Raw genomic sequence first — 27,604 nt, 5'->3', positions numbered from 1 at the left:
TGTCCCCCAGGGGTCTGTATTGAAACCAGTGCTGTTCAACATATTCATAAATGAGCTTCAAAAACGGGTAAACAGTGAGGTGGCAGAGTTTGGAGATGATACAAAATTACTCAAGATAAAAGCAGACTGCGAAGAGTAACAAAGGGATCTCACAAAACTGGGTAACATATAAATACACACACACACACACACACACAAGGTATTACCTCACCCATGTTGTCTCTGGGCATCAAGATGGCAGATGAATTTCAATGTTGATAAATGCAAAGTAATGCATACTGGAAAGCATAATCCCAACTACACATACAAAATGATGGGGTCTAAATTAGCTCTTACCACTCAAGAAAGAGATCTTGGCATCATGTGGATGTTCTCTGAAAACATTTGCTCACTGTGCAGCGGCAGTCAAAACCACTAAGAGAATGCTAGGAACCATTAGGAATTGGGTAGATAATAAGACAGTAAATAGTCTATTGTCACTATATAAAGCTATAGTATGCCCACAGCTTGAATATTGCATGCAGTCCTGGTCACCCTGTCGCGAAAAAATATATTAGAAATGGAAGAGGTACAGAGAAGGGCAACAAATACTATTAGGGGTAGGGAACAGCTTCTATATGAGGGGAGACTTAAAAGACTGGGACTATGCAGCTTTGAAAAGAGGCAACTAAGGGGGGATGTGATGGAGGTCTATAAAATCATGAATGGTTTGGAGAAAGTGACGAAGGAAGTGTTATGTACTCCTTCACATAACACACAAACCAGGGGTTACCCAATGAAATTAATAGGCAGCAGGTTTAAAACAAACATGAAGAAGTACTTCACACAACGCACAGTCAACCCATGGAACTCGTTGCCAGCGGATGTTGCAGAGGCCAAAATTATAATTGGATTCAAAAGTTCATGGAGGACAGACCATCTATGACTATTAGCCAAGATGATCAGGGATGCAACCCCATGCTATAGGTGCCCCTAAGCCTCTGGTTGCTAGATGCTGGGACTGGATGATGGGGGATGGATCATTTGATGATTGTCCTATTCTGTTAATTCCCTTTGAAGCATCCAGTATTGGCCACTGTTGGAAGACAGAATACTGGGCTAGATGGACCATTGGCCTGATGCGGTATTGTAGGCCAGAGGTTACATGTAATTCCATGGAGGACGATGACCACAGCCCCTCCAAGAACTAAGAACAGTGGGGGGCATTAGACAAATTCACATAGGTTGTAACACCTCCAACTGGGGAAGTACCACCACTTGAAGAGTCTGGCATTTACTTGTCCAAACTGGAGTCTCCAGAGGCCAGCAAAGAAAGGACTTTTGGATAAATAGCTTTAGTTTAAAGTGATTTGGCCTTCTGAAGATGATAAGGTGGTAAGTAACAATCAGCATAGATTTGTCAAGAAGAAATCATGTCAAACCACCTAATAGCCTTCTCTGACAGGGTAACAAACCTTGTGGATGTGGGGAAGCGGTAGGTGTGGTATATCTTGGACTCTAGTAAAGCTTTCGATACTGTCTCGCATGGCCTTCTCATAAACAAACTAGGGAAGTATAGCCTACATGGAGCTACTATAAGGTGGGTGCATAACTGGTTGGAAAACCGTTCACAGTCAAACTGGAATGGTATATCAAGTGGGGTCCCGCAGGGCTCAGGCCTGGGTTCGGTTCTGTTCAGTGTCTGCATCAATGATTTACATAATGGCATAGAGATTACACTCATAAAGTTTGCGGATACGAAGCTGGGAGGGGTTTGCAAGTGCTTTGGAGGATAGGATTAAAATTCAAAATTATCTGGACAAAATGGAGAAATAATATGAAGTAAACAGGATAAAATTCAACAAGGACAAATGCAAAGTACTCCACTTAGGAAGGAACAATCAGTTGCACAGATACAAAATGGGAACTGATGGCCTAAGAGGGAGTACTGTGGAAAGGGATCTGGGGTTAGTGGATCACAAGCTAAATATGAGCCCATAGTGTAACACTGTTGCAAAATAATCAAACATTCTGGGATGTATTAGGAGGACTGTTGTAAGCAAGAAGCGAGAAGTAATTCTTCCGCTCTACTCCGCGCTGATTAGGCTTCAGCTGTACAGTTCTGGGACCCACATCTTTTCTGAAATGTGTACAAATAGGAGAAAGTCCAGAGAAGAGCAAAAAAATGATTAAAGGTCTAGAAAACATGACCTATGAGGGAGATTGAAAAAAAATAAAAGGGTTTGTTGAGTCTGGAGAAGAGAAGACTGAGGGGGGACATAACAGTTTTCAACTACATGAAAGGTTGTTACAAAGAGGAGGGTGAAAAATTATTCTTGTTAACTTCTGAGGATAGCACAAGAAGCAACAGGCTTAAATTGCAGCAAGGAAGGTTTAGGTTGGATGTTAGGAAAACCTTCCTGTCAGGGTCGTTAAGCACTGGAACAAATTGCTTCTGGCAGTTGTGGAATCTTCGTCATTCGGAGGTTTTTAAGAACAGGTTAGACAAACAGCTGTCAGGAATGATGTAGTTATTACGCAGTCCTGCCTTGAGTTCAGGGGACTGGACTAGATGACCCTTCCCGTCCTACACTTCTGTTATTCTTTTTGATCCAGCAAATGGACAGGGACCCTCTGTCCAAGGCCAGGGAGGGCAGTTCTTGCTGGGAATGCTTGGAAGGACTTTGCCTTGCTGAGGCCCCATAATACTGATTTTTACCTATAGGTAAGCTTTTAGCACATGTATAGGAACTTCTATTGTTTTTAATGTTTTCTCTGTAATGCTTTCACCTTAAGAACGAATATACTTACTTAGAAAGAGCTGTGTGATAACTTATTACTGCTGGCAATTATGCTGTTCATAGCCTTCAAAGAGTAAGCTAAGTGCAGATGCTGGCCTGTTTAAGCAGTCTGGCTTGCTGGGATATCACAGTGTAGACAGGGAACTGTGCAGCCTGAAAAAACCCTGGTCAGGAGGGAGAGGCAGACATGTCTTCACCCAAAAGAGGTGATGACTGAGAGCCTAGGGTAGATGCCCTTGGTGGATCACGGAGCAGGTATACTGGTGCTGTCACCCTGGACTGTGACAAGGGTCTCTAACTTGCAATTTTCTGATAGTGAGCAAAAAAGGCTGCTCCCCATTAATGGAACTGGGGAGAGGCTGGAATTGTAAATGTAATTGTAAATAATAATAAGGGAATAATACTACTATGGTGCCTCTCATGCAAGGATCTCAAAATCTTGTACAGCCCCCTGAGGTGCGCATCATTCCCATGGCGGAGTGGTACACTGCGTGCAGAGAGATTAGACGACTTGCACAGGGTCACAGAAGAAGCTTGTGTAAGAGCACAAGTAGAATCCGTGTGCCCTGCCACCCGGCCCTGTGTTTTATTCACAAGGCCGTCCTTTGTCCTCTCTTTTGGAGAAGAAACGATAATATTATTTATAGCCACTAATTCTTTTTATTGGAGAATAGAGTGACCATTGTTTTACGCATTCGTGCAAATGGAAGCATTTTCAGCTGAAGCAGAGAATTAATGTTCATGATGTTATATATCACTGTCCAGTTACATTTCTGATAGTAACAGTACCTAAATTGAACTCACATATTCAGAAGGTCTGGCTGGTTTCATGTAGGCTGTTGATCTATGTATTTTGATATATATTTCAACGACTGTTTGACAAAAGGCAGGAGGTAAAAAGACTAATAGCATAAAAATGCAGGGTTGTTTTTCTCCCCATAATAAGGCAGTTTTTTTAGTGGAAAATTTATCAGAAGTATCTGTTCTTGAAAACAATCTTGGGCAAAGTCTCCTAATAGTGCCATTTGAGGCCATTTGTTCTTTTGTTAGGAAATTTTATGATAAGAGTGAGCAAGAAGATATCAGTCCTTCGTTTTGGGAACACTTATGTCTGTTCTGAAGTTACAGATACAATCAAATAAAAGTTGAAATTCAGAGCATTCTTTCTGCCTAATGGAAGCCATGTTCTCATTCTGGTTGACAGTGTATTAGTCTGCTGTTTAGAATTCTGTAATGCACAAACACTGCAAAGGAGTTTTCCATAACACTGATTACACAGCCTATAGTAACACTTCTCCCAAGTCTTACATAAGCGTCTCACTATGCTCATTTAGGCAAGATCGTTGCTTGCCCAGTGTGCCTGCATTGGGGAAAAGGGGCGCCCCTCATGAGCCCATCGCATGGATGGAAGGACAGTCTCCATGAGTCACTACTCCATCCCCCATGCGAAAGAGTGGAGAATAGATAGGCAAGCGTGTAGAATGGGCTGGGCCTTGACTCTCCTCCCCTCACTGTGGCTGCCAGTGTGCAGTTGAGCCAGCCCAGACATAGAAAATATTGTCTCCTTAGAGCAAGGGGAATCTAGAGACTGAATTGTGCCTCTCGGAGTCTGGGCTACTCATGGAGTAGTATGGCTTTGCACTGCCTCTTACTCAGGGCAGATTGCATTTATCACAGTCTTACCATTACAGGTTAGCCTTAATCACAAAGGGCTCATCCTGCTCTCAGAAGGCATTTCACCTGTGTAAGAAGTGCAGAATCAGGACTAAAATTGTATCATGTAGGCTCAATTGGGACTTGGCTACAGACCCATCGAGGGTGGGTTACCTGGACCTTGCATCTGGTTGTGCAGGAATAAATAAGGCTACTTGGACACCTCCTGCCTGGAACAGGTGTTTGCAGAGTGGGCAGGGCATTGGCAGAGCCTTGGTGCACTATACATTCACTGGCTGTCTCACCTAGGAAGCAGTGTACTGCTGATATAGGCTAACAGCATATTATGACCACCTGCGAGCAAGAAGGAAGCATGGGAAGAGTGGTGTCTTGTGCGTGTCTGAGCACAAGGCCTCTTGGAATTACTTCTGGGATGGTGGTGCTTGCACAGCACCCCTTGCTGAGCGCAGTGCCTAAATCTCAGTCTGGACCAAAGATTTTAAGTTGGAGCCTTGATAATGACTAACAGCCAGATTCTGCCATTTTCCTCACAGCTTGTAGTATTTTACGACAGACAGTCCTACTGAAATCAGCTGGAGCTTCTCACAGAATGGGGTACGAGGCAGCATGAGTAAAAAAGTGTCCAGCCCCTAAGGTTTTAAATACATCCCTCCCCTCAGGTGTATTGACTTCAAAAACAATGAAATTACAGAATGCCGGATTATAATCTAGTTTTCACCTATGAGATATGTGATTATTTTTTATAGGATAAAATATTGTGATTGAATCCAGAAGCAGCCATGCTAATACATGGTTTCAAAAAATTAAATTGTTGATTCCCTTGAGTCAGAGAGATTCCGAACCTTCCACACTAATTCAACATGCATTATGGTCAATACAAGAGTTTCCCACCCGCCAGTTTACTGGAACTATCAGGATATTGTGCATCCCAGAGTGCACTTGTAAGCAGGCAAGTCACTGCCAAATTGGACATAGCAATTTGTACATTAGATGCTGTCAATTCAGTATTTGGCAGAGTATTAAATGGTATGTGATGGGACTATTTGCGCAGTGATGCAATATGAGTAAAGCATGTTTGGGTATTGTATCCTGCTCAGACTATGTTGGTTTTTAAAAAACATTGTGTAAATTAAAATGGACTTTGTACCCTGATGTTTTAGTTGCATCCTGAATTAATAGTGGCTGCTAGTCCACGTGTCGTTCAACTTGTACAAAAATCCACAGTGGTAGATAAACCTCCTTCCGTTCCCTATACTCCCCTACAGATTCTCTTCTGTGAATCATTACCTGCATAATATACCTGCATATTTTATATAAATATAGATAATATGAGATGCGTATAAAATATTGCTGAAAAGAGCTGGTTTTGTGTGTAGAGTAAATGGCTTTTGAAATATAAAATCCAGAATAAAAATGTAAAAGCATTTTGCCTTTTAGTATGTGATTCTGCTATAGCACTTATCTTTCAGTGAAATGCTTGCATATATTACCAGCTGTGCTAATGAATGTTACTTAAGTGTACATTAATCTGTAGCTAATTAAACTCTTGCATTGATTTGAGCAGGTATTTAAATTGATTAATGATTAGGGCCCGACCAAAATCAGGGTCCATTTTGGTCCATTTCACAGACATAGGGTTTTTTAAATCGTACATGTCATGATTTCAGCTATTTAAATCTGAAAGTTCACAGTATTGTAATCGTAGGGGTCCTGACACAAAAAGGAGTTTGTGGGGCAGGTTGCCAGGTTGGTGCAGGGGGGTTGCAGTGCTGCTCCCTTACTTCTGCGCTGCTGCTGGCGGCGGCGCTGCCTTCAGAGCTGGGCAGTTGGAGAGCGGCAGCTGCTGGCCGGGAGCCCCGCTCTGAAGGCAGAGCTGCTGCCAGCAGCTGTGCAGTAGTAAGGATGGCACGGTCTGGTGTTGCCGCCCTTACTTCTGCGCTGCTGCCTGCAGGCTGGGCCCTCAGTCAGCAGCCGCCACTTTCCTGCCGCCCAGCTCTGAGGGCAGCGGCACAGAAGTAAGGGTGGCATGGGATGGCATTGCCACCCTTGCTTCCGCACTGCTGCTGACGGGGTGCTGCTTTCAGAGCTGGGCGCCCGGCCAATAGCCACCGCTCTCCAACCGCCCAGCTCTGAAGGCAGTACAGATGAAAGGGAGGCAATATCGCCACCCCCCTAAAATAAACTTGCAACCCCCCTGGAAATCCCTTTTGCGTCAGGACCCCCAATTTGAGAAACATTGGTTTCCCGTGTGAAATCTGTATAGTATAGGGTAAAAGCACACCTAACACCAGATTTCACAGGCGGGGGGGGACCAGATTTCACAGTCCGTGATGTGGTTTTTTATTGCCATGAATTTGGTAGGGCCCTATTAATGATACAATCTGCAGTAGTCTTTCAGATAATTGTCATGTTCAGTCACTCTTTAAAACATTTTTCAGTCATATTGTACTTTTAAAATTATATTTTTATCAAAGATAAACTAATTTTATGTGAGGGAAACTCTTTATCTGAAAACCCAGTATTGTGTTTTTATAAACTGTTTTGTGGCAAGGAAAGCCAGCTGTTTGTCCCCAACAGTCTGTGCAGCCTTCCTTATAGAACGCAACAATTGAACTGTGCTGTTTCTTTCCGTTTCATTTCAGGTTTTTCACACATAATCATGGCAAAACCATATGAATTTAACTGGCAGAAGTCAGTCCCTTCCTTTATGCAAGATGGAGCTGTGTTTGACAGATACGAAGAGGTAAGGGGCCAGTTGGATAATGTTCCTCTCCCTTTCCCTGCCTTTTCTAGATGTGGCAAATGTTACAAAAATATTTCTTTTTTTCTTAAGATTTTACACAAATAAAAGTTTCAAACAGAAAATCTACATGAAGATAGAACATAAATGTTAACACTTTGTTACGATACAATTTCTTGCTGCCAAAAAAGCCTCTTTAAAATACATTTTGTAATGGCTGATTTAATCCTTTGATTTGAAAATAATCCCAGAGTAAGAGAAACATTTTGATTTAAATCCCTTCTATCTGTAACATACATGCAGCTCTCTGTTGTAGGGATAGTATAGTACCCAAAGCACCGTACCAAAAAAAAATGCACTCTGTCCTATTTTTAAACTTACTATTTTTGGAATGCGTGCTCCTACTTGTAAAAATAGACTAAGAACCTACATGCTGTACGGAAAAATAGAAGATCACCAAAACATTTACACTGTAAATCAAAGACACTATTTGAAATCAAGGGTGGTTTTATCTCCTTTAGTCAATCGACCTATGCTTTATCTGGAATATGATTAATATGATCCTGCTTTCAGCCGCACTTTAATCCAGGTCTGTTGAAGGAAAGGAAAGTGGGACATAACATTTGATATAAGCTTCCAGAATAAAAGGCAGAGACCTTTGCCTTATATTCAGCATCAATTTGCCTATGAAAATAGTTTTACTAAGGTTTGTTTTTAATCTTTTTTTTATTTGCCTGAAAATCTCTAAGTTAAAGGTATTTTGAGAAATGCCTTCAGGGATATTATGCTTTCCTTTAATCTCTAGAAGTGAACAAAAAGCATTTGTATCATAGTCACCTGCCAAGATAGACCTAGCTTTCTTATCCCCCACTTTCAGTGTTGGATTAGGTAAACTAATAGGAAACATGTTTGGTAAATGTTGCCCTTTGAAAGAAGGATCTTAAATTGTTTATTTTTCATTCTGTAAATGCTGTTTTGAATAATTTAGCATATGCTAAATAATTGAGCTCAGCTGATCCAACGGAATGTGTATGGTTTTGCTTTCAAGAATGTTTATAATGGTCACCCCATTATGAACATTGTTTTCGCTTGCATAGTACAAGATAAAGCAAAAGGTTCCTGGCTGTCCTGGGTTGGTTATTCAGTCCCTTCTAAAGGCAGGCAAACATTTTCTAAGTACAAGTTACAACTTGTGGCTCATAGGAACTTATAGTCCAGTTGGCCTGACTTTGGTACCTGGAAAGATACTGGACTAAATTATTAAACAGTTTGTAAGTACCTAGAGGATAATACGGTTATAAAGAATAGTGATCTTGGATTTGTCAAGAACAAATCATGCCAGACTAACCTAATTTCCTTCTTTGACGGGATTTCTGGCCTAGGGAGTAGGGAGGAAACAGTAGATGTGATATCTGTTGATTATAGTAAGACTTTTGACACTGTCCCACATGTCGTTCTCATAAGCAAACTAGGGAAATGTGGTCTAGATTAAATTACTATAAAATGGGTACACACCTAGTTGAAAGACCATACTGAAAGAGTAGTTATCGGTGGTTCCACATGAAACTGGGCTGGCATATCCAGTGGGGTCCTACAAAGGTCAGTCCTAGGTCCGGTGCTATTCAGCATTTTCATTGATGACTTGGATAATGGACTGATGAGTATACTTATAAAAAATGTGGATAACACCAAGCTGAGAGGGGTTGCAAGCACTTTGAGGACAGGATTAGAATTCAAAATGACTGTGGTATGTTGGAGAATTGGTCTGAATTCAACAAGATGAAATTTAGTAAAAACAAGTGCAAAGTACTTCACTTAGGAAGGAAAAATCAAATGCACAACTACAAAATAAGGATAACTAGCTAAATGGTGATACTGCTGAAAAGGATCTGGGGGTTATAGTGGATCACAAATTGTTGACTCAATTCCATATTCAATGTGATGCAGTTGTGAAAAAGGCTGATATGATTCTGGGATGTATTAACAGGAGTGTCATACATAAGACATGGGAGGTAATTGTCCCGCTCTACTTGGTATTGGTGAGGCCTCAGCTGAAGACCTGTGTACAATTCTGAGTGCCACACTTTAGGAAAGCTGTGGGCAAATTGGAGAGTGTCCAGAGGAGAGCTGCATAAGTGATAAAAGCTTTAGAAAACCTGATTTACAAGTAATGGTTAAAAACCTGTTCATGTTTAGTCTTGAGAAAAGAAGACTGAAGGGGGACTGGATAGCAGTCTTCAGATATGTTAAGGATTGTTTAAAAGAGGCTGGTGATCAATTGTTCTGAAGGCAGGAGAAGAACTAATGGGCTTAATATGCAGCAAGGGAGTTTTAGGTTCAATATTCGATAACTATAGAGGTAGTTAAGCTCTGCAACAAGCTTCCAAGGGAGGTTGTGGAATCCCCATCATGGGAGGTTTTTAAGAACAACTTAGACAACCCCCTGTCATGGATGGTCTAAGGCAGGGGTTCTCACGACAAATTTTTTGGTGGCCTCAGAGTGCGGCCACCAACTCTTGCTGGTGGCCGCTCTGACCATTTTTCCTAAAATACTTAATTAACTTTAGGAAAATCAAATAAATATGCACATATACATGCCCAAATCATTGTAATTTATCTATGTAGGGTTTGTTTGTTTGTTTTTTCAGACTCAATAATAAAAATAATGTACAGTTGTCTCTATTCTTTACTGGACCTAAACAGACTAGAAACACAAATAAGGCGCTTTGAACGTTCTTGTCCTTTTTCTTGTTTGTTTTGGGATTGTTTTTTTTAAGATTTGCTAGCTATTAGGAAGTCTGTTGTGAAAAGTGATATTTGTATGTTTGTTAATATCACTTTTCACAGCAGACTTACTCAGCCCTGGCAAGCTCGGGGACAAATTAATCCCTGGATGGGGAGGTGGGTACAGAGGCAGTGGGGGAATAGGCGATGGGGCACTGGGGGAGGCAGTGGGGACCAGAGTTGGTGGTGGGGGTGAGCTCGGGCCAGAGCCTGCCTCCAGGCAGCCAGGGAACAAAGCCCAAAGCCCCACACCCAGGGGACAGAGCCTGGGGACAGAGCCCGAAGCCCTGTGTCTGGAGCCTGCCACCCCAGGACTGAAGCCCAACCTCACAGCCCCCGGGAAGGTGGGGAACTCGCTGACTGCCTGGTCCTCCAGCTTGTGTCTCCCCAGAGGAGGGTGGGGCCCAACCACTGCTGGTGGCCCCTGGGGACGGGCCACTGCTTTGCCAACTCCCCCCATCACTGCCCGGGAAGCTGTGGCTGCAAGAAAAGCCCCTGGTGGCCACCTTTGAGAAATGCTGGTCGAAGGTTCCTGCCTCAGCACAGGAGCTGGATCTGATGACCTCTCGCTGTCCCTTCCAGCCCTACACTTCTATGATTCTAAGATGCAAGAAGTAGCTGAGTGCAGCTGAATTTTGGAAGAAGTCACCAGTCCAAAGCAACCTTGAAATAAAAGGCACCAGTGCCAGTTATGTGGCATATTTAAGTTCACCTCTGTTTAGCGGCTAGAGCCAGGGCTGCATTTTTACAGCACGAACCGTGTGAACGGTACAGCGTTTAACATTGGAACAGGTTTCAGAGGCAGTGGGTCTCTTCAGGATGGGAAAAGCACTGAGCTTTGTTTTAATTGCTAGTAATTTCACCTACCTAATCAATGTTGACATTTGGGAATGGAATTAGGCTTGCCGTTGTATGTATAAATCAGATTTTATTAAGTGCTGTGCTGCATTCACGGTGTTTTGAATCATGTGCCCTTCTTTTTACACTGACTGCTAGCAGGGGTCCTACCTGCCTTATTTGAAGCAGAAAACATACGGTGTTCTGTATCCTTATTGTTTGCTGTAAGTCCCGTATGGTAAATTTACCCAGTTTTGCTACAGAACACTTGTAAGCTCATCTGCGTGGTAGCCCAGCCCCTTTGATGATATCATCAAGTTTGTGGTTGGTTGGGATATTATTATTTATTTAATAGAATTACAGTAATGCCTAGATATCCTAACCAGATTTGTGCTAGGCATTGTACGTACCCCTAGCAAGAGCCCTCCTGCGAAGGATTTTTAATCTTAGTTTGGGATTTTCGAAAGAGCCTAAGGGATTTAGGCACCCAGCTCCCATTGAACTTCTATATTGAACTTCCAGCCTAAACAGGCAAAGCAGAGATGCACAGCAGAGACCCAGTGAAGTGACTGGTCCAAGTTTACATAGCAGGTCAGCGGCAGAGCTGCGAATAGGGGACAGCTCCTGAGTCTGAGAGCAGTGTCCTAACTACTAGACCACACTGCCTCCCAAGGAAGCAATATTCACAAAATGGAATTTCACTGGGGGACTAGAAGGTCTCGAACGAAGTCTGGATCACTGTGCTAGAGGTATACATCAGCGAGAGGAATTACAGGCCACGTGGGATATGCTTCCTTTCTCTTTGGACCAGGCAGTACCACACCTGAATGTTGGAAAGGCTTTTTGGGGATATCTTAGTGGAGAAGGTTGATGGTCAAAGGTTAGCAATGGTATTGGACTGTGTAATGTCTAGAATTTGTGGTAGCTGGTGTTTCCCTCACTGTATTAGAAGAAAAACTGCAGAAGCAATGAGTTAATGGAACCGGTGCATGCTGAGTAGTGGACGTTGGACTGAGTGCAGCTTATGTGGCCATCTTTGGAGGAAAAGTTATTTTTATACTGAGAGCTTTTAATCACATGGGGGTGCAACAAGCAACAAAACATGTCCCCATTTTATGGGCATTGACCTTGCTTATTGAGGAGACCCTCTATTCCAGGGTTTCTGAACCTGAGTCGGGACCCAAAATTGGGTTGTTAGAACATTTCAGAGGGTCGCGTGGCGGCTCCTGTCCCATGGGGCTGGCTGGGTTCACCTCCCTGCTCCAGGCGCTGCAACCTCTGGGGTCCCAGCGCCACTCAAGTTCCGCCCAGCTGTTACGATGACAGGAGTCCGGGTAGGCCAAAGTTGAGTGAGTGGCACTGCAACCCCATGAGCCACGTCACAACTCAACCCACGCAAATTTGGTCCAGTTGGGGAGGGGCCTATACCTGAGTGGCGCTGCAACCCAGGAGGTTGCAACTCCCGGCGCGGAGAGCCAGATCCAGCCAGCCCCACAGCACAGGAGCTGCCACTGTGAGGTAAGTGCCAGACAGGACTCAACCTCTCCAGGGGGCAAGATCAGACCAAAACCACCCCAGGGCCTCCACTCCCCAGACTATTTTCTGGGTCATGACAGGCTATAAACATTTACAAATGGGTCCTGCCCTGAACCCAAAATGGTTGAGAACCACTGCTCTATTCCATGCAGATTTTAAAAGGTTCTCCCTTTAACAGGTGGCTAGCTGTAGTTTTTATAGATGCAGCTTTACAGGGATACCCGTGAGCTATAAAACTAGTGATTCTGGGATGTTTGCATCTGGTACATTTTATGAAGTGCAAGGATTAAGAAAAAGGCAGTAAGCTGTGAGGTGTGGACTAGCAGCCTGGCTATAGGAGAGGGCACAGGAAGTGCCTCGTATCCAGTTCTGACTCTGTCTCTGAATCTACGGCAAATTCTAACCCTTCTCTCTGTTTCCCTATCTGTAAAATGAAGATAATTGTTTCCTACCTCACAGTGATGCCGCAGAAATTAATATTTGCGAAGTGCTTTGAAGCTGAAAAGTGCTGTATGTACTCAGTGCTATTATTTAAGAGGCAGATGCTCTTCGATGCTGAATGTGTTCTGGGTCAAGGGAGCGAAGTAGTAGGCAGGTCTGGCTGCTTTGTGGCCCATCCTGCAGCAGAACTCTTATTAACTTACATGGGTGTTCCTTGCATGGACGGCTTGTGGGATGGTGCTAACTGAATCAGAGAAGTCAGAAATCCTCCTGTCCGCATGATCCTTTTGTGTGGGAAATGTCCCAAACCACATGAAGTGCTGCCCTCTGTTGGTCACAGCATCGCTGCTCCCTACACACATGCTTGCCGTTTGTTATAAAGTAATCTTTTTTAATTAAAAAAAGATTGGCCTGGGCTGGACTTTTTGTTCCCTTTAAAAATGACTGATTCTGCACGGTGGGATGTTTCCTTACCTTTTAGTTTCACCTCTGACATTAAAATAGTTTGGGGGGAGGGTGTACTTTTTTAGTTTTTGTGTTTTTAGTAAGGCTGACCTGACTGCTCTTTTTTTTTCAGTCTAATCTCTGTGGTTTTCTGTTCCTTCCGAACTGCTTTATATCCTATGTCCTCTGCCAGACTAACACTTTGCAATATATTTTTGTGTGTACTTTCTAGAAGTTCTTCTGTGAGGGTCCAGCTTTTGCAAAACCACTTCTCCTGAATCCCAAAAGTCATTGCAAAATGTGGTGGTTTGACCCCAAGCAGTTGCCAATTCTTGCAAGCCTCACAATATTTGGTGAGGTTGTTTCTGGAAGCCTGTGATTAGGTGAGAAAATCAGCTTTCATTTAGAAAGAGAAGTTTCTAGCCCTTGTGGCTGTTGAGAAAGGCCTGAAAATGAGAACGGAGTCTGCTGTAATGTCTCAGAAACCAGAAGTCAAATAAAAAAAGTTCTAATATTTATTATTTTTAAAAATCTCATGATTTCTGGGGATTGACTCCTTATTTTTGAATGCTTGGGATTGGCAATACTGCAAGGCAGTTGGGGAAAAGGTAAAAGATCTTTAGTTTTGAGCAACAAATGAATGCCTGACAATATTTTGTCAACATCACCAAAATATTTTGTTGTGTTTCCCTTTCAACAGGAGTCCTTTGTCTTTGAACCAAACTGTCTCTTTCAAGTGGATGAATTTGGTTTTTTCCTAAGGTGGAAAAGTGAAGGAAAGGTACAGTACTGTTGTACCAGGAACATTACTGTCTGCCTATGTTGTTGCACTTGGTTTGTTTCCAGGCTAATTTTTAATCACTAAAATTACATGTGGCTTTGTAACTATTTACAGTAAGATAGCTTGGCTCCTGTGTTTTTAGAAGTTACATAACTGCAATTCTTGACAGATTATTAACAGATGTGAAAAGAAAATGTACTGTTTTGTGTTAATTAACTGCAGTTGCATTTAAGACTCATTGTTTATTTTTGCTTCAATTCCTATTTGTGTCTGCACTGTGTTTCGCCAGACCTTTTAGCTAACTTGCTTTCTCTTGCCGTTCCAGGAAGGACAGGTATTAGAATGCTCCCTGATCAACAGTATTCGTCTTGGAGCTGTACCAAAGGTACGCTGTAATTAGTTTTTACTGTTCTTTTAAACAAAGAGTGTTTAAGCTGAAGGTGAAGTGGGGAATGCAGTGCAGCTTGTTACAAAATACCGCCCGCACAACTTTGCTCGTAAAATCATAGCCTAAAATGTTTAGCTTTAAGATTAAGTGGTTTTAGTTTATTTCAGTGTCAAGGTTTTGTAATATTGCAATGCCATGTCAGTGCTGACCTTCCAAGAGGCTGTGAAATCTGGGCACTGAATATTAAAAGGATCCTGTCAAGGGTTTTCAAATTATTTTGAACTATTATGATATCATTTTAGGAGGTTGAAAATATTTTCTGGTTTAATTTTTGTCCTTGATCATTCAAGATGTGTTCCTATGTTTCATTGACATAGAAATCAGAAATTTTTGTTTGCTTCCTTGTTTTAGATACTTAAATGATCAATTGTGTCACGACAGCTCTGGGACTTGTGGTTATTAACTGCTGGTTCAAAGGCAATCTGCAGAGGGACCACCTGAGGGTTCTACAGAAATCATAGCTTTTAAAATATTTTCTAATATAGATTTCTTTTTAAAATGCATCTGGATTTTAGACATCTTTCTGAGATGAAATTTGGGCATAATTGCTTCAGTGTCTCTTTAAGAGTTTTGCTATCTAGTTGTCCAGTGATGTCAAATACAAAAGCTTCAATCAGACTATGGTTCTACTTAAAAATCATAGATTTTTCACTTTAATCATAGATTTATTTTTTCTAGCGAAGTTAGTTCTCTTTCAAGGTGATAGACTGAAATCTTCAGCCAACAAAGTAGGTCATGGGCTAAGGCAGTGCAGACTTCCCCATGATACCCCACGAGTATGCTTCAAACTTCAAATATGCTTCAGAATATTCCCAATTTCTATGAATAGTTCAGTCTCCAGGCTTATTAAATCTATGGCTCTTGACTGCCAGCAAAGGTACCAAAGAGCACCAGATTTGCTGCTAAGAAATGGATAGAAATCACCCACTCATTCCATGCAAATAATAACTTTTGGTCACTACTGATTTGGATTGGAATAATTTATTTAGATAGAGTTAAGAATTCCCATAAACTATTGCCAGTCTTTAAAAGTATTCCATTTCCCTTCTCTGTGAAGGTAATATATGTAATTTTCTGAAATGTATTTAAAATACTGCAATTATCTCTCTGCTTTTAGGATTCAGCCACAGTCAGTGATTATTAAATTAGATTTTTTTCCTAATCATGCCCATAGATTCTAAATGAAACAACTCATTTAAGGTGACCGGGAAATATTTACAGTCTTAATGCATGCGAACCTGAGATGTGTTTTTAGCTTAATCTTTGTATTGTGCATTTAACAAGTCTTTTTTTTCCGTTTAACAGGATCCCAAAATACTAGCTGTTCTTGAGACTGTGGGAAAAGCAGAAACTGAGCTGGAAGGGCGGATAGTGTGTGTCTGCAGTGGCACAGATCTGGTGAACATCAGCTTCACGTACATGGTAGCAGAAAATGCAGAAGTAGCTAAGGTATTCCACAGTTAAACTGTGCCGGGTGCGGGGGGAAAGGTGTCGCCTGCATTGAAGCACATGCTGCCACAGATTTATCACGACTGGTACTTGAGCTAGCTAGAATAAAGCTAGCTCAGAAGTGTCTACTCGAGCTTCAGTCACACCTGTGTTTTCTGTCTAGATGTACAGAAATCCCTTGGCTTTCCGCTTCCTCTTTCCTTTTTATTATTGGAAGCCTCGTAGACGGAAAGCATAGCCTGACCATTCATTGCAACCATTGTTGCTGGCCAAGCAAAGTGAGGTCTAGCACTCAACTCAGTAGCATGTCTCTGTTTGTCTGTCATAACTTTTCAACACCACATCCGGTCAGTTCCAAAATGTAGGGAATGCTTTAGGCATTTATGGGCAGAACCTTCTTGATTTTGATCACAATCAGAAAAACAGAAAGGGGGAAACGGGTGACACATGGAACCCCCTGGCATCTGGTTAGCTGAGCCAGCAGCTTCACCCGCCTTTCAAATTGCCTCCCGATCAAAGAACAGGTTGGCAGTGCACATCTCCCTCCCACCAGCTTAGTCCCAGTACAGTTATAAAATAGTAACACTCTGAAAGAAAAATAAATGAAGGGGGGGAAAAAAGGACACGGAAAAAAAGGACACAGAAAAAATATGAGAGTAGTGGAAGGAATAGGGCCATAGGGGGAATGTAGGCACATGCAGAGCCCCAGGCATGGGAGGAGATTGTGGGACACTAGGAGAGGGGGAAGGTGGAAGTGGAGGGCACACAGAGAGCCCCTGGCATAGGGGGGAGGTGGGAGTGGGGGACCCTGGCGTGGGCACAGGAAGAGAGAAATAGGGGAGCACTGTTATGTTATTTTTGATGGAATTAAGGGCCCCAGAGAGTCCAGGGTGTTAACATGACCCTGTCACTGAACAACACTGAACAGTTAAACAAGGTTCAAGGTTTTGGAATACAGAGTCCTCAGCCTGCTTATTAGCATGGAAAACACACTATTAAAAATCTTTTTACTCTCTTATTAAAGATACAGAAAAAGAAGGAAAAACAGTTAAAGCATTCAAAATGTACAGTATTAAGGAAGTCTCTTGTTTTAACAATATACCATGTTCCCCTTCTCTATAGAGAGTCTGTAGTAGGAAGAAAAAGCCTAGTTTGAGAGTGTCTTGGATGGGATTAAAAAGGGTAATAACTATCTTAGAATCTTAGGGTTAGAAGGGACCAAAAGGGTCATCTAGTCTAATCCTCTGCCAAGATGCAGGATTTGTTGTGGCTAAACCATCGAAGACAGAGGGCTATCCAGCTTCCTTCTGAAAACCTCCAGTGAAGGAGCTTCCACAACTTCCCAAGGCATCTGTTCCATTGTCCTAGTGTTATTACAGGAAGGAAGTTTTTCCTGGGATTTAATCTAAATCTGCTCTGCTGTAGTTTGACCCCATTGCCTCTTGTCCTGCCCTCTGTGGGAAAAGAGAACAACTTTTCTCCAATTTTTTTATGGCAGCCTTTCAAGTATCTGAAGAGTGCTATCATGTCCCCATTAACCTCCTCTTTTCCAAAGTAAACATACCCAATTCCTTCAGTCTTTGCTTGTATGGCTTGCATTCCATCCCTTTGATCATCTTTGTCGCTCACCTCTGGATCCTTTCCAGTTTCTCTCCATACTTTTAGACGTTGGTGACCAAAATCGGACACAGTACTCCAGCTGAGGTGTAACCAGTGCCGTGTAGAGCGGTGCTATTACCTCCAAGACTTTCATGCTATGCCTTTGTTAATGCAACCTAAATTGCATTTGCTTTTTTTTTTTTTTTTTTGGCAACAGCGTCACATTGCTGACTCATGCTGAGGTTGAAACCCACCAGAACTCCCAGATCCTTCGCAGCAGTGCTGCTGCCAAGCCAGTTATCCCCCATTCTGTATTTGGTTTTACTTCCCTAAGTGTAGCACCTGACATTTGTCTTTGCTGAATTTCATTTTGTTGTCCATAGCCCAGTTCTCCAATTTGTCAAGATCCCTCTGAATTTTAGCTCTGTCCTCCAAAGTATTGGCAACCGCCCTAGCTTTGTGTTGTCTGTAACTTGATCAGTGTGCTTTCTTAACTACATCCTGGTCATTAATAAAGATGTTAAACAACACCAGACCCAGAACAAATCCTTGTGGAACTCTACTTGAAACCTCCCTCCAATCCGACATCATTCCATTAATAGTTACTCTTTGTTTGTGGTTGTTTAATCAGTTATGTATCCACTTAATGGTAGTTCTGCCAAGCCCGCATTTCTCCAGCTTACTTATCAGAAGGTCAAAAGCCTTGCTGAAGTCCAGGTATATTACGTCCACCGCATTCCCCCATCCGCTAAATCAGTTACTCTGTCAAAGAAGGAAATCAAGCTGGTTTGGCAGGATTTGTTCTTGGTAAATCCACGCTGGCTGCTAGTGATTATCCCGTCATCCTCCAGGTACTTGCAAATTGAATGATTTAGACATTGCTCTCGTAGCTTCCCAGGTATCGAAGTCAGGCCGACTGGTCTGTAGTTCCCTGGCTCCTCCTTTTTCTTCTTTTTGAAGATGGGCCCTGTGTCAGCCCTTCTCCAGTCTTCCGGGACCTCTCCTGTCATCCAAGAGTTTGTAAATATTATTGCCAGTGGCTTCAGCTAATTCTTTCAGTATCCTGGGGTGAACAGCATCCAGCCCTGCTGATTTCAATTCATTCAAATTGGTCAGAAGATCTCTGACGTGTTTTTTAACTTATCCCAATCTGCATCCCTTCCCCTTTATTGTCTATGGTAACTTTGCTGGACACATGTTGTTTTTTGTGAGAAGACTGAAGCAAAGTAGGCATTGAGCAGCTCTGCCTTCCTATCATCTTCCTTTACCAGCTCACCACCTCCATTAGGCAGTGGACCCACACCGTCCTTGATCTTTCTTTTTTGTCTGACATATTTGAAGAACTCCTTCTTGTTGTCTTTAACATTTCTTGCCAGCTGTAACTCATTCTTTGCCTGGGCTTTCCAGATTTTGTGCCTGCATACTCGTGCTATTCCCATGTATACTTCCTTGGTGACATGCCCCTCCTTCCATGTCCTGTATGGAGCCCTGTTGGTTTTCAGATAGCTAAAAAGCTCCTTGTGCAGACACATTGGCCTCCTGTGGCTCCTCGTATCTTAACTCTGCATCGCAGTAGCTTGATGTTGAGTCTCTAGTATTACATCTTTTAAGAACTGCCAGCCTCCTTCAACTCCTTTTCTTCCTAATTGGTCTTTCCATGGGACCTTCCCTGCTATTTCTCTGAGTCCATTGAAACCCGCCTTTCTAAAGTCCAGTGTCCTTGTTTTGCTGTTCTCATCTCCTCCTTTCCATAGGATCTTGAATTCTATCAAATCATGATCACTTCCTCCCAGGTTCCCAACCACCTTTGTGTTCACGATTAATTCATCCCTGTTGGTCAAAACCAGATCCAAAATGGACTGACTGCCTTTGTGTCCTCAACTTTCTGAATCAAAATTGTTCTCTACACATGCTATGAATTTTCAGGCCATATTATGTTTCGCTGCAATAGTTATCCAACAGATATCAGGGAAGTTAACCCCCAAACCCCCCACCGCCATTTCATACTAGCCTGTGTGTCTTAACTAAGCTTGTTCCCTGCTTGTAGAATGATCAGTCGTCTTTTTTTGGGGGGGAAGGAGAAAAGTCAGTTGAGGTAAGCTGGAGCTGTTCCTGCTGCTGCTGTTAAAGTCCCATCCCATGTCCTAGAAGTCAAAATAAAACAAACAGAAAATGGAAGAAAAAAACCAGTATCTCCACTTGCAAAATCTCACTGTGGGAGAAACACAGGCGTAGCACATGCTCTTGTCAGCTACTCTGAGACTTGGCTAACTTGTACCAGCGGCAGGCTATTTAGGCCATTGCTTTTAGCTGTCTTTGTGGTCACAGGCTTACAGCAGTGTTGCAAAATATGCAGTCCTGACTGGCTAAGTCAGATGCTTATAAAACAGAAGGCAAAAGAAGGTGGGGAAGGAAAATGACAGGTATGGGGAAGGGGTGACAACAGGAACCAAAGTCTCACATCTTAGGTGGTGGTCAGGATTTAGCCAGAGCCGATGGAGATGGCAATATCATCTGATTCCCTCTCTCTGGACCGGTCTGGTCAGGACATCTCTCAGGATCAGAACACCAGAGGCCTAATGGTGTCATAGTGGCTCCTGGAGTCCCAGGAGATAGTGAGGGTGGCAGTCATGATGACAAAGCTAGTTCCTTCCAGTCCACCAGTCTCCCAGTCAGTTAGTTAGTTTCCCCCACAAAGTCTCTCTTTAGTTAATGGGGGCCTGAAAAGGGAATGATGGGAAACATAGCCGGCCATCAGTTTGTTCATCAGTTAGGCCTAATTTTGGACACATCAATTTTGGTTCACAGATTTCCAGTCCCACACTTTTCTTGTTTACCAGGCATGATCTTAACATATACCTTGAGTTTGATCAGTAGGCCTTTTCGTTTGGACTAATTCAGTCTGTCTCTCTCCTTTCTGTACCTATTCCACTCAACACTTGTTATAGATTATTGTGATGTTTGATAAAGTTTTAGCCACTTTTCCACATTAAAGATCACAACTTGGAGAGGTCTACCAAGCACCAAAGGTTTACAAGGGCATGCAGAGCCCCTATAATGAGGCAGGGGATGGAAGGTTGAAGGGAATCCCTGAAATAAAAGGGGATGGGAGGGTGACACCCAGGGAACTTGTGAGAGGGGGAATGGTGGGATGTAAGGAGCCTCCGGGGTGTGCAATGAGGTCAGCCTACAGAAGCAACAATGTGTGTGACCCTCTAGTAAATGTATTGTAACCATAACTGTGTAACTTTAACCAGAGGCTTAGCTTCTCCATGTGGTAAGATAAATTACAGATACATAAGAGCAGAATTTCACTCCGTAGCAGTGAAAATGAGATTCTCATTTCTATTTGGGGGGTAGAGTTCAAAAAAAGGTGGAGAGTACAAAAATGGCCCCCAATTCTGATCTGAATTGTAGAGCTGTAAACCTAGAGTACCGCCACTGAACTCAACACAACTGAGACTAGACTCTCATCCTGTATTCCTAAAGCGATGCTTTGACTGGTCGAGTTTGCATATTGAACTTTATAAACCACCTGCATCAACTGCTTGTAGGTCTCAAATTTCGTGGTTGCCCAGGATTGGGCTTAAGTTACTTCATTTACCAGATAGCCTTTCTGAGTCCTGGTCTGTACAACGGACGCTGTATTCTGGCAGTGTAAAGGGGCTGTGGCAGACTGGGGGAGAATTCCCCTAGTGCAGGAGCAGTGTAAGGCCCTAGCCTAGGGCATTCTGGGCTGCAAAGCAGTCCATATGCCGCTCAGACTAGGCTACCATAAGTAAAAGCATCTCTTACAGTAAGGACTATGGTGGCTCCTGCAGTAGTTTAGAGTCCAGACCTCCCCCTCCTTATCTCTGGAGTAGGGTTGCCAATCCTCCAGGATTGCCTTGGAGTCTCCAGGAATTCAAGATTACTCTTTAAGTAAAGATTATATCATGTGATGAAACATCCAGGAATACATCAAACCAAAATTGGCAACCCTACTCTGGAGATGTGATGTGGAATCTAACCCAAAAGATTTACATATAAAAGAGAAGCAACGTTCATGATTTTATTCTGGTTCTTCATTTTTAGTCTGCTCTGAAGAATAAATCACTAGGTTTGTGAGACCACTGAGGCCTTGTCTTCACTGCTAAAAAAGGTGCATTTTACCTCAGGGTAACGAACATGTGAGCTATCCCAAGTGAAGACAAAATACTTTGGTTTTACCAGATGGCAAATTAGGCAATGTCAGTGCTATACCCCAGCCTGAGGTTGACCGTGCCTAGTTTACTTTGCTCCTTTTTTCTAGCAGTGAAAACAAGGCTGAGTGTGACGTTAATGGCTAAGTAGAGAATCACAAGAATGAGAGTCACAAGAATTGTAATAGGCATCAGCTAAAATATTTAGGTAATACTCTCTCTGTCAAATAGTTCTTCTGTAACTTCAGTGATTTTATTACTGTGCTTACTGTGTCAGCTGTCTTGGCTATTATTATTTGTATTATTGTAGCACCTTGGGGTCCTAGTCATAGACTGGTCTAGGTACTGTACAAACACAGAACAAAAAGACAGTTTCCTTTGGCATGTGTTACTAACACTATGGGTAAAAATAATGGGACCGATTCATCCTTGGTGTAAGGTGGCAAATTCTGTTGGTCGCGTTTGTATTTATTTTGTTGATTTTTCACAGTTTAATCCCACTCAGTATAAATGCGGAATAGAGATGTTGAGTTAATTTATCAGTAACTATTCTTGCCAGCGAGGAGCAGCCATTTTAATTTTAGCTGGGTTCTGAAAGGTTATGAATATTGCCTTGTAAATTTATATAGATTTATATAATGGATAGAGCGTTTTCAAAAAGATGCTACGTCAGGCCGCCAGCCCTGCAAAACCTCAGTGCAAATAGCTGATCACAGAGCGGATAGGCTCGGTTTCACAATCAACAGCATTTAATAACCGTCACAACTCATGCCGATTTTCAGCATAATTATAAACTTTGTAGTGGGCAGTGTTTTAACAATTGGTATGGATAGTATATTGCACATTAACTTTTATTACTATCTGGTTAATTGACTTATGGAAGAAAGAAATACTGTAAATGCAGATGATCAGAAAGCAGAGGCTGCTACACTGTTTTTCCACACAGAGCACTTTAGAGAAAGGATCTGCTTTCCAGTGTAGCAGAGATGTAGTCTGGTTCTGGAAAATGATCTCCCTGTAATACCAGGGGGCTTCCATTTTAATAATCATTTGAAGAGCAGTGATGATGTGTATCAAAGCAGAAAGGTCGCAAGTACAGCCAGAGACATTGGGAACAGCAGCAGATTCCCACAGCCCTTATAAAGAAAAATAAAGAACTTCTCTCAGAGTAGCAGCTGTGTTAGTCTGTATTCGCAAAAAGAAAAGGAGGACTTGTGGCACCTTAGAGACTAACAAATTTATTTGAGCGTAAGCTTTCGTGAGCTAAATTTGTTAGTGCCACAAGTACTCCTTTTCTTTTTAAAGAACTTCTCTGTATCTTTGTTTGTTTTCTCTTATTTTACATGCATGTGCATTGTAAATCTAAACTACCTCGGGAAAACTGCAGAATATATCTGGAAAGAATTCTGGAAATCTGCTGATTCTTTTGTCCCTGTCAAAGGAATAATCATTAGTGATTTAGGCCTCAGTCCTGCAAATACTTTGAAATTATTGTATATCCAGAAACTATTGATTTCGATGTGGTTACTCATACACATGAAGATAGGCACATATTTAAGTGTTTTCAGGATTAGGGCCATATACATATTTTATATTGGAAGCTTGCATTCAAAGGGGAATCAGGGTTTCTAATCTTTCAAGCAAGCTGGTCAAATATTGTTGTAATATTCAGTCAGCTGGTATCTTATAGCTAGAGCACAAGACTGGAAGTTAGAAGTTATACATTTTCTTCCCAGCTCTGCCACAGACTTCCTGTGGGAGCTTGGTGAAGTCACTTAATTTCTCTGTACCTCAGCTTCTCCTATCTGTAAAATGAGGATAATAATAATACCCGCCCACCACGCAAGAGTGCTGTGAGGCTAAGTTCAGAAATGTTTGCAACGCCTTGAGTTCCTCAGAGGAGGACATTACAGAAGCACAATGTTTTATTATTATTCATTGTTCTTACATTCATCACGATTTGATTATTTTATTTTCTGCTTGGTTTCCTGCATTTTCAAGCATTCTTGTGTATCTCCGTAGTTCTTGCACTGTGTTGGAATGTGGCATATGGTATCTAGCTGAGGTGGCAAGTAAGCCTTCCCAGAGAATCACAAGGCCTCAGTACAAAACTGTTGCTTCCCCATTCAGGGAGCTGTGTATTGCTGTTTCATCACCAACCCCTCGGGATATGTTAATGCCATGTTCATAAGATCTGTCAGTATCTTAATTTTCACTTACTGGCCAACCTTTACATTGTACATTGAAAAAGGCATCCAGGATCTTTGCTGTGTTGTTTTTTTTCCCCTCACTCTTTTATGTTCCTTTTGGAAGTGTTACTGCAGGACTTTCAATGGCCCCACTACCTCCCCACTGGTTTTCACAAGCCACAATGGATAAGGGCTCATCGCACTGGGTGAAACTAGACCAAAATACCTGATATATTTGTCTCATCCGTTCTTGACACTGTTCCCACAGAAGCAGCCAAACTGGTGTAGATCCAGTTGGTCTGATCCTCAACATGTTTGGAAAACTCCTCACAGCAAGAAACGCTCCGTTAATGAGTGGAAGCAATCTGGGTTCATCAGACTGCTTGCAACATGGAACATTTGTGCTAGCTGGGACTTTGTAGATGAAATTCTGGAAGTGGGGGAAAACGAGCCCTTGAGTTTTCTTTTAGCGTATAGCACAGCCTCAGTAGCAACATACAGAAACTCTTGGCTGCGGTTGACAGATATGGGATGAATTTTACACAATCCCTAGTCTAGTCTCCTTTCTGTTGCTTCTTTGTGTGTCGCAGGTATGGTAATCTGCATTGTACAGACGTGACCTGTGAGACTGACTGGACATAGGAGTTGAGGAAGAGGAGATCTATTGTCCACTGTGTGAATGGTTGAGAACAAAATGTTCTGGTTCCCTGCTAGACTACTAACAGAATGCTCAGTATATTCTCTCTGAGGATTTTGAAACCCCTAACGGGTCCATCACTCGCTGACAGCACACGAGCTAAACAGGACCTTTGCCCAGAATCGATTCCCCAGTGAAAGATGAGATCCAGAAGGTGGCCTCTTTAGTTTGTCAAACTAACCTCTTCTCTTCCCTTCCTAAGGATAGCCCCATAGTTGCTGTGGAGGTCCTGAAATCAGTGAGATGTGTAAGTCACCCTGGACATTAATCTTGGTGACTCTAGCCTGAAACAAGAGCTTAATCTGTAACTCCGCTGCCGAGCCAGTACACCACCAAAATTACTAAAATGATCTCAGTCCCAGGGCTTTCACAGATGCATATGTAACTGGTGCTTCCACAGTGTGGCTCTGTTCCCCTCTAGTGGCTGGACCACACAGAGGTTCATGAGTCTGCACAGCCATTTAGCGAACAGTCTTTTAGCTCAGACAGTAGAACCTTGTGCATTTAGTTCAGCAGGCCCAGGTTCGATCCTTATTGCCAGTGGCCCACCAAGGGACTCCACATTACACACTCAGGCCAGGCAGCCCTGCACATGGGGATTCAGCAGTGAAGGACCAATGCAGCAGGTAGCAGCTCCTCTGCCGAGACTCCACCCTGGGCCCTAGGGGCAGCTACTGCTGGAGTTCTGGGACTGGGGGCTCCTCTCCTTGCGCTCTCAGTTGCTGCTGCTTCTGGGGAGAGGAGGCACTGACCACGTCTGGAAGCAGCAGCTCAGGATCAGGCCCCTTTCCACGCAGCTCTGTGTGTGCATGAGAAGAGAAGCAAAGGGGGCGTACTGGGGCTGTGAGTGCGCTGGTAGTGGGGCAGAAGGGGAACGAATGAATTGGGTATGGGAATGCTGATGGATTTGTTGTGTGGGTTGTGGGTGGCAAGGCTGTGTTGGAGGGAGAATTGCTTAATTTGGGATGGATAGTGGTCCCACTTGGAAGTGTTGATTTAGATATTATCCACAAATTATCATGTCCTGGACTCTAACAAATCAGTCTTTGGCACTAGGCACCCCCTCGGGATAATACCAGATGCAAAAAACCACTCCGTCATCCTAGTTCCTTAGCCTGGTGTTCATGTTGGACCGAGTACCTCACTGGAGAAACTACATGGACACAGGAAAGGTGGAATCTCCTTGCTCGATTTGGGTAATACAGGTCTCATCTATAACTAAACCATGGATGATGTTGGACTGAATAGCATGAGCTGAAGGTTACAGCAGTTTTTAGTCACTCTCAATGACCCTAGTTTGCATCTCATCCTGTTAAATGTAAGGCCATGGCTAATTCAGAGCTAAGAGATCAAGCAGTCTGTGCACTCTGCCACTGCTGGTTTGTGTTTCATTGAGGAAACCAAGACAAAGCAAGGTCACTGAGTAGCTCTAAAGGATTTGATGGAGTTATTCAGCAAACGTTGGAAGACAGGCTTCTTCAGTCAATGTTTCTTTCATTTTTTCCACTTAAAGGCATTCAGAAATCCTGGCTCTTTGTTTAACAGAGCTAGTTCAGTTATCTTTTTCCACATTCCATGTACTTAGTTGTGCATTCAGCTCTTCATCCTGTAGTTTCTGTGCCCACTGCTTCATTTTTTCCATTTAGTTTCATGGTCATTGCTTCTCTAAGGTTAGATACTAAGGGACAGATTCCTCTCCTGGTTACACTGATATAAATCCAGAATAACAGTTTGTGTCATTCAGGTTTTATGCCGGTGTCCTTGTTTACTTGAATTCAGAATTTGATTTTTTCAGTGGTCTTTGTCATTCCTTCAATACCTAGTGGCTTGTTGATGCTGAACACTAGGCAACAGATTTGATTGTCTTTGCAGAGTGTTTGCTGTTATTTCACCTTCATGTAACTGATTTAGAACAAGTCAAATTGGTAGTTCCCTGACAGCGAGGAAAAAGGGTTGTTCCCAGATTCGTGTGGCCATTTTACGCCTGGTCTTCGCAAGGAAATTAGGGGGGTATAACTGTCACTCGGGATGTGAAAAATCCACACCCCAGAGTGATGCAGTTAAGTCGACCTAACCCCCTGGTGTAGATACCTCTAGGTCGACTGAAAAATGCTCCTGTTGACCTAGCTATTGCTTCTTGGGGAGGTGGATTCCCTATCCCGACAGGAGAACGCCTCCTGCCAGGGTAGGTAACATCTGCACTGAAACGAGCTACAGAGGCGCTGCTGTTCCACTGCAGTGTTTTAAGTGTAGACGAGCCCTGAGGATACTATTTAGGTTGTGGGAAAGGTATAAACGCTTCCTTTTCCCCCTTTTACAGAGACAACACATTAGCTAGCCTGTTTTCCAGTTAATCTGGGAATGGGTTGGTGACGGAAAAGCTATATATTGCCAGTTTAACATTGTCACAGTCCTGTATATTCAGACTCTTTTTTTTCATTTGATGGTGTAATCTTAAAAATTAGTTTTTTGCAGAAGATTTCTGGCTCACAAGGATTTTATCTTTGACCGCCTGACAAATAATTTGACATTTCATGCACAGGGTACAGACACCTTCAAGCATATGCCTGAACCTACTGGTAGCTCAGTTCTTCATCCAGTGTCATATAGCTCCAGTGCAGTTTGTACACAGTCCTCCTTTTTTTTTGACTCTCCCATCCCCAGGTAATTTGAGGCAAGCTAGTAGCCTTTGGGTAAAACAGACCAGCTGACCCATGTGTGGTACTACCTAGTTCCAAACTGAACACAAGGAGACAGATGCTCTGGTGTGGCAGAGCTGGTGGGAGTCTGGCCCAAAAGCTGGCGTAAGCAGCCCGGGGAACATCACCCCAATGGAAGGGTGATTCTGTGCTGGCGTAGGAGCTCTTATGCCACTCCTTTGCCCTGTACCAGCATAGCATGGTGTGGCTGGGATTCCCCTATGATTTACCAGTTATTGCCTTTGATGAATCCCATGCACTCCTACAGACTAGGGACCGAATGGCTAGGCAGCAGTTCTGCAGAAAAGGACCTTGGGGTTACAGT

General features: G+C 42.8%; 1 protein-coding gene across 12 annotated transcripts in view; it reads left to right on the top strand.

Annotated features, from left to right (window-relative positions):
* The window catches only part of PLCB4 (phospholipase C beta 4), a 326,000-nt gene that overhangs the window by 185,080 nt on the left and 113,316 nt on the right, over nt 1-27,604 (top strand). For all 12 annotated transcript variants that reach the window (XM_074949680.1, XM_074949677.1, XM_074949673.1 and 9 more), the window contains 4 exons: nt 7,097-7,197; nt 13,937-14,017; nt 14,343-14,402; nt 15,771-15,914. In XM_074949680.1, the coding sequence (XP_074805781.1) occupies nt 7,114-7,197; nt 13,937-14,017; nt 14,343-14,402; nt 15,771-15,914 (369 nt within the window). In that variant the 5' untranslated portion in view covers nt 7,097-7,113. The remainder of the gene's footprint in view (nt 1-7,096; nt 7,198-13,936; nt 14,018-14,342; nt 14,403-15,770; nt 15,915-27,604) is intronic.

This window comes from Natator depressus, chromosome 3 (assembly GCF_965152275.1).
Source record: "Natator depressus isolate rNatDep1 chromosome 3, rNatDep2.hap1, whole genome shotgun sequence".
Lineage (NCBI taxonomy): Eukaryota > Metazoa > Chordata > Testudines > Cheloniidae > Natator > Natator depressus.
Note: the sequence above shows the minus strand (reverse complement) of the source record. Positions and strands in the feature narration are given on the sequence as shown.